The 13907-nt window shown below is 38.9% G+C and overlaps 1 protein-coding gene across 4 annotated transcripts in view; it reads left to right on the forward strand.

Moving 5' to 3' along the window:
* Nucleotides 1-13907, forward strand: part of arhgef37 (Rho guanine nucleotide exchange factor (GEF) 37) — a 30759-nt gene that overhangs the window by 6815 nt on the left and 10037 nt on the right. For 2 of the 4 annotated variants that reach the window (XM_046031269.1, XM_046031270.1), the window contains 12 exons: nt 224-338; nt 2852-3327; nt 5312-5441; nt 5835-5982; nt 6146-6345; nt 6542-6672; nt 7730-7834; nt 8894-9007; nt 9566-9735; nt 10597-10744; nt 10991-11119; nt 13148-13343. In XM_046031269.1, the coding sequence (XP_045887225.1) occupies nt 2863-3327; nt 5312-5441; nt 5835-5982; nt 6146-6345; nt 6542-6672; nt 7730-7834; nt 8894-9007; nt 9566-9735; nt 10597-10744; nt 10991-11119; nt 13148-13343 (1936 nt within the window). In that variant the 5' untranslated portion in view covers nt 224-338; nt 2852-2862. The remainder of the gene's footprint in view (nt 1-223; nt 339-2851; nt 3328-5311; nt 5442-5834; nt 5983-6145; nt 6346-6541; nt 6673-7729; nt 7835-8893; nt 9008-9565; nt 9736-10596; nt 10745-10990; nt 11120-13147; nt 13344-13907) is intronic. The other 2 variants (XM_046031271.1, XM_046031272.1) reach the window with 2 other exon arrangements.

A 13907-nucleotide genomic window follows, 5' to 3' on the forward strand; every position in this document is an offset into this window, starting at 1 on the left:
TGGGGGGGAAAGCCCCCCCCCCCCCCCCACCTTCTTTTTCCTCTACAAAACAGCCAGCCCACCGTCCTTTCCACTCCCATCCCCCTTTCCTCACACCAACACTCACACACTTGTGAATAAACACTCACACACTCCTGCCACAAGAGTCCCAGCAGCCGCCCGATGTGTGTGAGTCACTGGAGAAAGTTACACCAGCGTGCTTGTGTGTGTGTTTTCAATGCAGCAGCGCCTCTGCAGCAGATTTCTGCTTCAGCTGGGACAGAGCACAACAAGACAGAGACAGAGAGAGAGAGGGGAGATCGAGGTTCAACACTGCTGAATTGGGGGTTTTGCACAAGGTAATGATAGCCTGATCTCATGCATATGTTTTTAATGATACTCTGTCACTGTTATACACACTGCTATCATCAGGATTATGGAGAGTTTGCTGTGGTTTTGCTTTGGCTTGTGGGCAGCAGATGTTTCAGCCTGGAGCTCTGACACACTTGTTTTGGGGTGTAGAGAAAGTTTTTCGGTCAGATTGGGATTTAAAGTCTTCTGTTTTGCTGTGTGTTTGTGTGCCATAATTGTTGTAACAAAATGCTTCATAAAGAGCTTACAGATGAAAGCTGAGTTTCGGTTCCTGCACCAAAATGGTTTTGAATGCTTTACTTTTAGCAATGTAAACATGTTTTTCTACAAGTCAAAATTCTCAAATGCTTAATTATGTCTTTACACAAGCAGTTTGCCAAGAACTTTGCAAAACAAAATAGATCATTTTTTAATATATTGAATATATAATGGCAGGTATTCAATGCCAGCTTTTGGTTCAGTTTTCACCCAAAAAAAGTATTGAGGTTTGATATCCAGCTCAAGTCGTACATCTTAGTTATCCTGAACTCTGGGTCACCATATGCTGCTAAACCCCTATGCTGCTAAACCCCTAAACCTTTTGTTGGAAAGAAAAGATGAATCTTTGTGGTAGGATTAGATCAAAATGACAGTCACAATATCCTATTTTGGTGGCCATCTGAAAAACACAATGCAGTCCAGTGTAACCATGCAGTATCACCTCTAAGTATAACTCTATATAACCACAAACTACTGCCTTCAATACAGTTGAAAAAAACACCTCTCTAAAACAAAAAGTGAAAGCAGTAGTTTTAGCTAAACTAGCAGCTGAGTGTATAAAACCGTAAAATATCCATGCAACAGGTAAGATTTAAAATATGCAATGGTGCAACATGTTAATAGATAGTTGTACACTATCAAACCATAGGGCTAGATATTGAACATCTAGTTAATTGGTACTGACTTCAGTATGTAGAGTGTGGTGTAGTAAAACAGGTTCATAATTCTCAAAGTAAGGTATCACAAAGGCATCTGTATTGAAATTCTGCTATCATACTGGTGCTAGTATTAAAAAAAACAAAACGTGATGATATGATTCATGGAAGAAACTCTGAGTCCTGTTACTGATGTTGTCACGAGCAGCTCCTCACACAGACATTATAATTTAATCACTGAGGCAAAAATAAATCTGTCATTTGAGCCTGTCCTTTAAAACCAAAGAAGACTGTTCACCTTAACCATGTAATGGCTAATAGTCACAGCGGTGGCAGCATTATTCGCTCTGTAAGCAGCTTGCCAGCCTCCCGGTGGGCCAACACATGGTGTTCCACCTCAGAGGATCCATGACAATACATGTCCCCTCTCTGCATGTTTGTGGGAAGTTAAAACAAACAAAGGCATCTCATCTGCAGCTGTGCTGCTGTCAGCTGCTTTAAGAAGTTATAATAGCCTCCTTAATGAGTCCACTTCACTTCGTTGGATCAAAAACAGTTACGTTATCGGCCTTGAAAGTTTTGAAAGTTTCTTGTGGAAGATATATCTAGCACCAAATGTTTCGAAATACTTTCTTGAACTCTTTCTTGACGTTTGAGGACGATAGCTCACCTCACACTACTACTTCATACTGAAAGGTTGTTTATATAAAACTGAATGTCTGCAACAAAATTAACATGTTTCATGCTCCTACAATCTGTATTGCCTCACCTACTCATGAAAATGTGCCACTTCTGGCATGTCTCAGGCACTGTTTGGACAACACAGCAGTGCTGATACAGACGTACAGGAGGAGCGCTGATTGTTTTCTACTGCTTCTGTATTGATCTTTTAAGTTTAACACACATTCCCAATGTAAAATCCCAGTTCATAACGCATTTCACTAAACGGAAGAAGTTATGTATGTCTGTGTTTTCTAGTTACAGTTTTGCCTTTGGGTTTTAACTGACCTGTTTATTTATTTATGTATTTATTTTGTTGCTATCTTTTTTGTTGCTTACGTCACCACAATTAGGTGACTGAAATATGTCTGTGAAGGTTCTCAGTCATCCAGATCAGGGCAACTGGCCTTGATTTTAACCTTCTTTGGGTGACTGAAATACTGAAACTACTTAAAATACTTAATTTTTAATTTGATTTCTTGGTAATGCAGACTTTTCCTTGTCATCCAGTATTATTGTACACCCATCTGGTCCACACTGGAATGAGGAAATTGACACCATGCAACGGTTCTCCTTCATACTGAGAACATGCCAATAAAGCTAATTTGAATTGAATTGAACTGAAGTCAAACGGTCAATAATGGTGGAATGTATATCTTGTTAAGATGGGCGTCCTAATTATAAACCAAGGGGTTCATCTTTTCCCCCTTACTCAACTTGATATACACTCTATATGCTTTTAAATGTCAATAAATTGTTTTTTATAATGTTGGAGAGATAAAGCATATGTTACTTATGAAGATATGTTACAAAAATAAAATTTAAACCTGAAAACACATTGTCTAAACAGTGTTTCTCTTTGCCAGTGATCACCAGCATGGAGGTGCCCAGGAGGCCTCAGCCCTCCTCTTTCACACTGGCTTTCCCTAAACCGGCCTCAACTGCCCTGTCTCCCCTCGGAGCTGTAGAGAAGCTCCAGGAGAAGAAGGATGGGATCGTAGAGAACGATCAATTCGGAGAAGAGACGTTCAGTACAGAGGAGGAGTCAGATGTGTCTGTGACCTCAGAACTTGTAGATACAAATGCTTCCACTATGGAAAGAAATTTAAGGCTTTCCTCGCAGGATAGTTTCTCAGAGGAGAACTCAATATCAGAGGAGATGTTGGCGGAGGAGGCAAAAGAGGCCAAAAAGAGGTCTGAAGAGGAGGAAGCAGCAGCTAAAGAGAGGGCAGCCCAGAGACAGATGCTGGCCATAGAGGAACTGGTCCAGTCTGAGAGGAATTACCTGCGACTACTGCAAGTTAGCACTGTGACCATCAGGAGCAACCTAGAGAAACTACAGGTATGAATGAAGTGTTTGCTGCATTGAGTAGCATTGTTAAATTTATACTACTAATTAGAAGTGCAACTAACACTTCTTTTCAGTACAAGTCATATAAACTTGTGTGTTGAATTAAAAACTATAGGTATTTATTTACTACCAAAATCTCTTACTTAAAGTGAGTACAAATGATTGACAGTGTGCAGGATTTTTTTGAATCTTTCTTATTGCTGTTTTTAATCTTCATCTCACAACTTCCATCTGTTACTGTGGTGCTCTGCCCCTAATTTAGTTCATTCATTGTTTGTTATAGTATCAACTTACTAAACATACAACTACCACACTATTGGTTCATGGGGTAGCTATTTATTAGGATATTAAGTAAAATATTTTACGGTAGGATTGTGTCATATCTAGAGGATGGAGATGCATACTTACCTTTGGCAACACATATCTGTAGTAAGTATCCAAATCCAGGTCCACTTACTTAACTATTCTACAGAGCTTCTGACTGAATTTTCTCTTCCATTCACTAAAGAAGATTATGGTATTCAGTCAGTTGCTCCAGAAGGAGCTAAGAAAGTTGATCCTGCGTGTAGAATATTTATCACACATAAAGGTTTGTGTCCATATAGTGTATTTTTTTTCTGGCAGAAAAAAGTTTGGGAGCTCTGGGATGAAGCGCTTGTGCGGTGAGAGGGAAAAAAATGCTACGTTAACAGAGGGTTGACTACTAGTAGGGTGATAAAAGCAAAAACACTGGGCTTTTCTGTCTCTGTTATGATAGTTTCCCTCTGACAAAGAAGAGATAGATTTAGTTGTTCTTTAGTGTTAAAAGATTAAGTCATTAAATCTTGGCAGTCAATCAATAGCAGGTTTACTTCTGTGTTTGGATGTGTTGTAGGACAGCCCTTTTGATTGTGCCTTTAAGTAAAAAAGTAATCACTACATGCTGAATGGGCGCTGTATCATCCAGAGGAACTGTAATGTGGAGGCTGCTTGGTGGATTATAATCATTAACTTTTCATTACTTCTAAGGTATTGCTTAGTACTTCTAAATAATCATTTATTATCACAGCGGTAATGAATTGAGGCCTCGTAAAACATAATTGAATCAGGGTTTATGGGCTGGAAGGGCTGAGCTGTAGATGAGAAAAATGATAACACACCGAGGGATCGGTAGATGAAGGGAAAGAGAAGGAAATGAAAATAGAAATGAGTGGATGGGCTAAATTATGGGCTGATGACCTGTTAAGGGAAGGGAATTAACTGGTGAATAGAGAAATGGTTGGTGAAATAGACATTAGGAAAGAGATTTGTCTGTGTAATATGGTCCATTAAATTTTTCCATCGTTTATGTATATTAATTTCTATATTTTGCTACGTCTAAGCAAATACAAATCACATCATTTTTTCAATGTACTGTAAAAATTGAAAGAAAGATGGAGTTGAAAAGGGTATTAAAAATGTGATGGAAGAAGGACGGAGAGAAACAGCAGATTGAAGGACGGCTGACAAAGAGAAACAGAATCAATACGTGAAAGAATGGTGCCATTGTGAGACAGGAAAGTTGCTGGTTTGTTTTCTGTGGCGATGTGCAGATTGTTCAGTCTCCTAGCAGCACCCACTGTTCCCTCATTAGAATAGAATGCAGCTCAACAAAGGCTCCTTCATCAGCTGTGCGTTAGCATTTGTCTTGTAAGGGAGCAGACACACATGCATATGTTGCAAAAGAAAGACATTTCATTTGAATATGTAAATACATTTTACATGTAAACTCTACAAAGTTTTCAAAATAACCTCACTTTTGGAAGGATAGTATACTGATGCTAATAATACCATGTTAGGTAGTACTTCCAGTTGTCTTTACCGCCAAAATCATTTTTGTTGGCTTTGGCATTTAACATAATATTTTTGTTTTCTGTTTTAATTATCTAATATCCAGTATGCATATCTGTACATACAGTAAATTAGTTAGTAAGGTTTTCTTTCTCTCTGCCTGCAGCCACCTCTTGCCAACCTGGACAGCATGTTTCTATATATAGCAGATGTGATGGATGTGTCAAGTCAACTCCTCAGCCTGCTGGACCAGAAGCAGGTTCAGCCTGGAGAACCTCTCTTCTTGGAGACACTCTGTGAGATAAAACTTTCACTTTAATATTTATTTTAATCAGTATTAGCCCCAAATCTCCCATTTTATTTACTGGGGTTGTCATTGCAACCTGACCACATGAGCTTGTTCAGCCTTCCACCAGGAAGTGGTTAGATTCGTTGCTGATCTCACAGAGGAAACAAATAAAAGCTTCACACGTCTTGTTGTCAGAGAAATTTACTGTCTCAGCAAGATTTCTGGAATCCTCCAAGGTTTCTCCAATTTAATATTGGATCAAATAAATGAAGGGTACAGCTTTATTTTAAGCACCTGTGATCATTTTAAAGTTGTTACTTGTTATCCTAGTGGTGTCTTTACAGGCATGAATAAATATATATATATATATGAGTAAAAATATTTTTTGCGTTCCTGACAGGTAATTCGTTCCTCAGCCTGTCTTCAGACATTGAAGCAGCCTATAAGGAATACCTGGCCAACTACAACAACGTTACAGTGGTGGAGAACAGCTACAAACAGAAGGAAGCGCTCTGGAATGAGATTGTCAAAGTCATCAAGAGCTCAGCGTAGGTCTAATAATCTTCTGTTGTTTCACACTGCAATATTGCCTAAACCAAAAAAATAAGCAAATTTACAACTGGATAAACAATAGACCAATAGACCGTGTAACGATTGTTGATTTTGGTCCTGAAGTTACGACCGTTCATTCTTGCCATTCATTATCTCTAGGCCTGAAGTGAATGCCACCTCTTTGAGTTTCTTCTTGGTGATGCCGGTGCAGCGGATTGCACGCTACCCCCTCCTTCTGCAGACCATCCAGAAACACACTGACAGATCCCACCCAGCATATGCACTTCTGGAGGAGACCGCTCACACGTCCATCGCCTTGAACTGTCGCATCAATGAGTACAAACGCTTCAGAGAAGTTGGTGAGGCGGGTTACCATCAAGTCCACTATTATCATATAAGCTGATTATTCCCTTTTATGGTATGGTCCTTTGTGATCCAATTAGTGCAGCAAGGCATTGACACAGCAAGAGGCAAGGATTCAATTCCCTATGTAGAACAACAGGAAGACGATGGTACTGTGCTCTGGATTAACTGTCCCTCATACTGTGATTGTAGCGGACAAATACAAGAAGACAGAATTCCTGACCATAAAGGACAAGTTCAACCGCCTCAACACTCACAGCATCGTAAAGAAGACAACGAGGATCAGCCAGTACATCAAACATGAGACTGGAATGGCACCTAAGGTAGGATAAAACTTTAATGGCCCTAGTTTAAATAACACCCTTCCTGATGAAGTGAAACACAGGATCCTTGCCATCTCCAAGATGTAGCTCTGTAACTGGCCCCGGACCCACCACTGGAGTTAGGTATTCGAAAGGAGAACTAAACCCACATAAACCAAAGAAGCAACATGTTACAGGTACGATGCTTGTACCTCAAGGCAGCTCTTCCAGACAGCTGAGAAATTAGAAATCTTCCAGTAAACACTGCAATGCAGTAGGTAATAATTAATCAGAGAAGTGACTAACCTGCTGAGAAAACATGATATGACTGTTTATTGAACCTGCTGTTGGCTCTGGCCTGGATTACATTTTCCTACGTTGCCTTTTGATCTTTTTACATTCCTCATGTTGCATGTAGAATAAAAAAGGAATCAGACTTTGAAGCTCTGCAAAGCCCAGTTTTCTGTGTATTACCATAAATTAATGATGTACATTGGATGACTTTGTAGAAAAGCAGTAAATGTTGGAAAGAAAAAGTAAACAAGTTGTGTTGACAAAATGCACCAATATACCAGTATTGCATAACTGCACATGGGAATCCGTGTTTACAGGGATCTGGGGTTTGGTACAAGTGATTATAGTGAGTATTTGAAACCATAGGTTCCCAAACATATTGCATCATCCCACAGGTGCTGAGCCAGCAGCTAAAGAACATCTAACAGCCAACATTTTGCAACCAAAGCAAATAAGAGAGAATGTTTTCTACTATTATTTACAGTATATTTTAAGCATTTAAACTGAGAGTTTTTGAGTGGTTTATTTCTACAAAATATGCTTCCTTAAACATTAAAATCACAAGACAAGTCAGTGCAATGCTTTCGAGTGGTATTTGAATAAAAAGTAAAGGCTAAGGATGGAGAAATGAGAGCAATTACAGAGCTTAGAAAAGACTACATATACATTGTCATCTTGTATTTGCAACCTACAGATCAAAGCCCCATGGCTGACATACAGGGAAATAAAGCATCTTTTTATCTAATTGTATAACAAATGTGTCTCCCTGTGTGTTGTGCTCTAGCTTGTGGATGAGGAGTTTGATGCCCTGCAAGGTTTCTTTGATGTCCTGGATCATGGGATCCTGGAGCTCCTTGAGAACATAGAGACATATCTGCACCACCTACAGGTACGCTGGATTTGTTGTACATTTTGCTCTTTAAAAAAATAAAGCCTGTCATTTAACATGATGCTGTTGATATGTTAAAACTTGTTACTAGCATATTTATTAGTTATAGTTTTAAATTAAATCGAAAGATCAGCCAGTCTTTTTTCTTAACCTTATCTGTCAGGAATATTTGAGCAAGGCGCGGAGTTCCTCAGTGTAGCTGTTCACTGTTTCTGTGTGTGTTTCCTTGTTTACATTCACCTTGCAGACTGTCTATCACAGTCTACAAACTGCTGCTCATATATCACTTGAGAGTTTGTATCTATTTTAAGAACTGACATGTAGCAGCACTATAATCTCAAAGAGATGTTTGTCATTTTCTAGCATTTTGCTAAATATATTAATGAGTAAACATCAAATCTGATGTTTACTCATTAATATATTAGAAAATCATACTTTGGATGCCAGGAGAATTAATTTTACGTAACTTATGTAATACTTGTCAGCTCTTTTTCCCTTCATACTAATTATATTCCACATATTCACTGAGTACAACAAACAGCAAGTTTGAAGGTTAAGCACCTTGCTTAATAAGACCTGTGGGTCTTGAATAAAGAGTGTGCATATCTAATCATTCCCCAGATTTCAGATTGCAGCAGCCTGTCCAAATACTTGAACTGTTGACATTCTGGTCACTAGTGACGAGTGGAGAAATGGAATAAGTGAAACATAACTGGATATTTATTCTTGAACATGTTTATGAGTCACACTGTGTAAACTCAGAGGTTCTGAAGTCCTTGAGGTGTCTGTGTCTGTGTTTGTGTACCTTTCCGCTCTAAAAGTATCACACTGACACTGTTTTTCCTCTATTCTGAGCCTACAACAATCAGCACTGTGTTCTCATCCTTTTTCACATTTTCCAACTAATGAGGCCAGTTGTTTTTTTTTTTTTTTCCAAGCCAGGAAACAAGCAAACACTTGTGAATTCAGTGATCCCACAATCTTTTATCAAAATGAGCCTAACAGACGTCAGAGACCTGAGCAGGGTTTGACAGCTCCTTCTGTTTTGTTGGTCTGCAGGCGTTCCTGGCCTGCAAAACAGAGGAGTTTGACTTGGACATGGATGGAGAGAAGGCACCTATTTGCTACAAGGAGATCACTACCGCCCTCAGACAGTGGATTCTTCCAACATTTGTGAGTCTAACTGACATTTGCATCCACACACCTGTAGTAGCAGGGGCGGTTCCAGGAGTTTTCAAAATCAGATGCCATACTTTACACTGCAGGGCCTGGTATTATGAGGGGGGTCTGCGGGTTCACCCCCAGGAAACTGTTAGTTTTACACTTGACACTTCATTTCCTGCATTTTGGTGACTATTTATGCATGTAAATAACCATGAAACCTATGTAACAGCATACCAACTTGGAGCATAATTGTCTGTCTTTTAAAAGAACAAACACAAAATCCAGGTGCCAGACAAAAATGTTAATTAGTTGAAGGAACAAGTACAAGCCCCCTAAATCCCTATGCCTATGCTTTCAGTACAAAATTTAGCCAATGAAGTGCTCTGAAGTGAACAGGGGACATTACAAGGGCCAATCAGATTTCAGCTGGGGCCAATGCCTGCATGGCCCTGCCCTTAGTTCTACCCATGAGTAGTAGTCAAATTCTTTACTTAACTTATAGCTAAAATGCATGACTTTTACATAAAAATTATATTCATGATGAGCGTCATCTGTTCTTCCATACAGGAGAAGAGGATGAGGACATTAATCCACAAGCCGCTGTGTGCACTCCGTGACCTCCTGGTGGGCCCAAGGAACCTGATCAGGAAAAGACTGGACAAGCTGCTCGACTATGAAGTGATTTGTGACAAATCCAGTCTGAGCTATGAGGAACAGGCAGTGGCCAACACGTACAGGTAGAGAGAGGGGATTGTTTTAAATTACAGGCTGGACAGATGGGTGAAAAGTGGACGGCATAATCTGAATGTCAATGTAAACAGAAAGTCAGTGCATCTGTCCATATAGAAGTCTTGACCAAGACACTGAACTTCACCTTGTGATCACCTGACTGTGGTCACTCCTTAGTGCTCTAAAGAAAAAGTTATTTTCACATTTTACATGGGGTGTAAGAGACATGACCAAATACTGAGCCAGTGGCTTGTAACAAGATGCAGTCTTTGTGCCAACTATACATATACTTATGAATATGTATACTTGTGAATTTAGTAGAACAAATTGCTTCTTTGTTAGAGGGAAGATGAAAAAAACAATACCACTGTATTTTTTTAAACTGATTGTCCGATCAGTCTGAAATAATTGGCAGTTACCCAAAGCAGCTTATTGCTTTCTGACATTTCTAGTATTGTTGAGTCGTGTTACCTTCATTGTTATTAGTGTTGTCACAATACCAGGCTTTTGTTACTTGGATACAGCTACTAAGAAGTTTGTGTTCTGTTGAGTTTTCAGATTTGTAAGCAATACTGTTTTACTTGGGACTTGTTACCAGGATTATTTTACAGTTTATTTTCACCAGCAGTGTGGGAACCACTTAAATTATAATTAACTGTTTACTGAAATATTTTCAGCTGTTTGACTCATAACCACTCCACTAACAATGCCCAGTCTGTCTGAGTCAGTGTCAAACCAGACAGTAGCTCTATTTTTACAACTTCCTCCTTTTGAAGTATGACTTAAAAAATTAAGGTTGAGTTTTCTTTTTTTGCAGTTCTGGTTATAGCTGACTTAGACTTACATGTAAGTCCCTCCTTTTCTTACAGGACAATCAACACGTTGCTCCTCAATGAGCTTCCTCAGTTTAATGGTCTGGCTCTGCAGATGATCTGGAGCATGTTAGGGACGTTCAGCTGTCTGCATAAAGACCTCACCTCAGACATGGAGCAACTGTTCCAGAGCTTTGCACAACAGGTAACCTTGTATGTACGATGTGTTATCCACTCAAGCCTTTATATTGATGATAGGGTAAAGCAGAAAAACAGATCAACATTTGGACAGCAGGTTGGGTGCTGAGCTTTCTTGAGAAAGTGAGGTGGAGAAATAAATTACTTACCTCTTATGGCTAATCAGTAATCCAAACAAGAAAAAAAATCACACCATGAAGTAGCGATGTACAGTACATAATGAGAATGTAAACATCTCGCTATCTTCTTCCAGCTTCCTCACAGCTCTCTTGACCCCAGTGCATTCTGGGGGTGGGCCGAGTCTGCAGTGTTGGAAGGTGCGAGGAGGCTGCAGACTTTGTGTCAAAGTGTAGAGGACACGCTCAAGGCGCCCTTTGTCCAGGTTGGTACAAAAGCAACTTAAATAGTTGTTGTGTCACAATGTGTTATGTTGGGTTGTTAACCAACAATACTGGAGGATCACTTGTGTCCATGTATCGATTACTTCATTAACCCTCTGAAACCCAGGCCTAGTTTTTAAGACAAAGATGGATAAAATGTTACCAGACAGATAAGCGATCACTGGACTGCAACTTAATACTATTAAAACAGCAGTTAACACAACAAACTGACATTGGATATTTCCATCACATTTCCTTGTGTCACAGACTACAGCAGGTGCACAAGAAATATGAGCCTGACACGTTCGGTACAAAACACTACATGTTCCACAATACAAAAATGCCACAGAAGGTGCATTGCAAACTGTCACAGGAGACATGTCCTGTATGAAAGTTACTTAATATAAGACACTTCTAACACATGACTTTACAACCTTTCATGTTTGAGTAATTTTAACAACTGCATACAAACTGCCTAACACTGGTAGCAACAAGAGTGACCATATAATTTATAATATACATTGAATCATATCAGTAAAATGACCAGAATGTGCGTGTATGAGTACCAGGAATCCCTTTTCTGTTGTAAAATAGGTTTGCAGGTGATGTTTGTTAGTAGGGCTGTACCAAATGTTACTTTTTTACATTCAAAGCTTCTAATGGGGGTTTTGAGTGAAGCTTCGAATGTCTGTCGTCATATCAAAATCCCTAATTTGAATAAAGTGATAGAGCTGATTAAATGAGACTGTCTTAGTCGGTCAGGCAGACACACACACCTGACAAAGAGCAGAAGAGAGAGATAGAGATAGTGATGTACAGACACCTGGGTGCTTCATTTTTATAGTCCCAAGTCCCGACATCACACATTGCACACTGCATGATGAATAGACATTGGGGGTCTGAATATCAACATTATCATTAAGGCTTTGAACTATTCAGTACAGCCCTATTTATAAGTAGATTAATGTTGTGTAATGTTGTTAACCATTTTTTAGTATTGATTTGATTATTGACCTGTTTTCTTAACGTATGTCATTTCAGCTTGACTACCTGTCAGATGTTTTAAATTGGGTCACTTGCCTTAAAACTGCCAGGAAACTTGCACAGAAAAACATTGCACAGTCATGTCATGTTTTGTCAGAGGTTATAATTACCGTATATCAGATTAACCTAGATTAGATTGGAACAGCTTCTGACAGGTTCTAATTTTGTAACTGTCCAACATGTTGTTCAAGCTGAAAGAATTTGCCAAGTCATAATCATATCTGTAGCCTTACATCATTCATGTGTAATTACTCATAGATGAGAAGAATGTGCTTCTTCTTGTTCTGCAACTTTCTTAAAAGACTTCACAATCTTCACATATATTTAGTTACTGGAAATGTTTTTTGCTAAATCGTCAGCCTGCCGTGCAAAATCACAGTCCCACTTGAATCCTTTTTTAAAATTCGTGTTAAATGTGCATTATGCTTCAGGATAACAAACATTTTCTTCATAATTTTAACAAAAATGTTTTGCTCATTCAAACCAGTATTTAAGGTAGAAATGTGAAGGCTTGGTGAAATTACTGTATTCTCATGAACAGCAGGATACTCTCTAATTTAAATGACTTAAATCTTCAGAATTAAGGCTTTCAGCTATAACTAAAACTTTTCTATTTTCTACTAAGAAAAGAATTTAAACTTAACTTGAAGAGATCAGATTCCAGTTTTTGGGTGTGACATCAGATTAACATGTAAGCACACACAGTCGTCAGTAAGAAATATAACCCCCACACGTTTGTCTAAATTTAAATGTGTCTGATTTTCAGCCTGGCATATTTTTAGGTAATTCAATGTGCACGATAAGGTTTGATTGACCTGTTCAACACATTTAAAATCACAGAGTTAATGATGACTTTATTACTGCTTTGTTAATATATTTTCTATTCTGCTCAGGCCTATCTTGTCCTTTTTACCTAATGTAATGAATATTGATTTCCTTACATTTCACTCTCATTTCTCTTCTGCCTCGTGCTTTTCTTCTATCAGCCTCTGAGTCCATCCTCTCAGCGCCGTCTGAAGCAACTTACAGATAAGCACGGCTCTGGAAAAATCTACCAGGTGATCGGGACGGCGGTGGCCAGCCGGGACCTGGACCTGAACCTGGCCAAAGGGGAGCTGGTGGCCATTATCACTGAGGAAGATAGCCGCGGAGACAAACGAAGATGGCTGGTCGATGCAGGAGGTAAGATCCAACTACTGGGTAACTAATTAAAACCTTTCCTGTTTTTCTTATTTGTTTTGTCTTGATCTTCGTTGCTTATGTCAAGTTATTATTTGTTGCTGAGGCAGTCTTGGCTATACTGTGATGTTTTCTTCTTGGAAGTTTAAGTTTATTTAACTGTAGATCTTTTCTTTATCTTTTTATTCATTTTAGCTTTTTCTGTCCATGCTGTTTTTTTTTTGTTTTTTCAGAAGTGCTGGCATTACCTCTGACATTTGAATGCAATTGATAGTTATCTGTTATTCTTGTTTGGGGGGGAAATGTGTTTTCCGTGGTGGAGATTTAAAGATATGAATGAACAATGTTCTGTTATGAGACATAATGCTCTATTTTCTTGACACTTTATATGTGACGGAGATTAATTAGGAACCATTTACTGTCTGTATTTACAGATGTGGAGAGTAAGAACCACAGACCACAGTGAGGTTAAAATACATGATTCTCAGGAATGACACATGCTCCTATAAAAAATATTGCAATGCCAGTACAGCTTTTCTGAAATACTGTACTTTGACGCCATCTTTT

This window comes from Micropterus dolomieu, linkage group LG19 (genome assembly GCF_021292245.1).
Source record: "Micropterus dolomieu isolate WLL.071019.BEF.003 ecotype Adirondacks linkage group LG19, ASM2129224v1, whole genome shotgun sequence".
Taxonomy (NCBI): Eukaryota; Metazoa; Chordata; class Actinopteri; order Centrarchiformes; family Centrarchidae; genus Micropterus; species Micropterus dolomieu.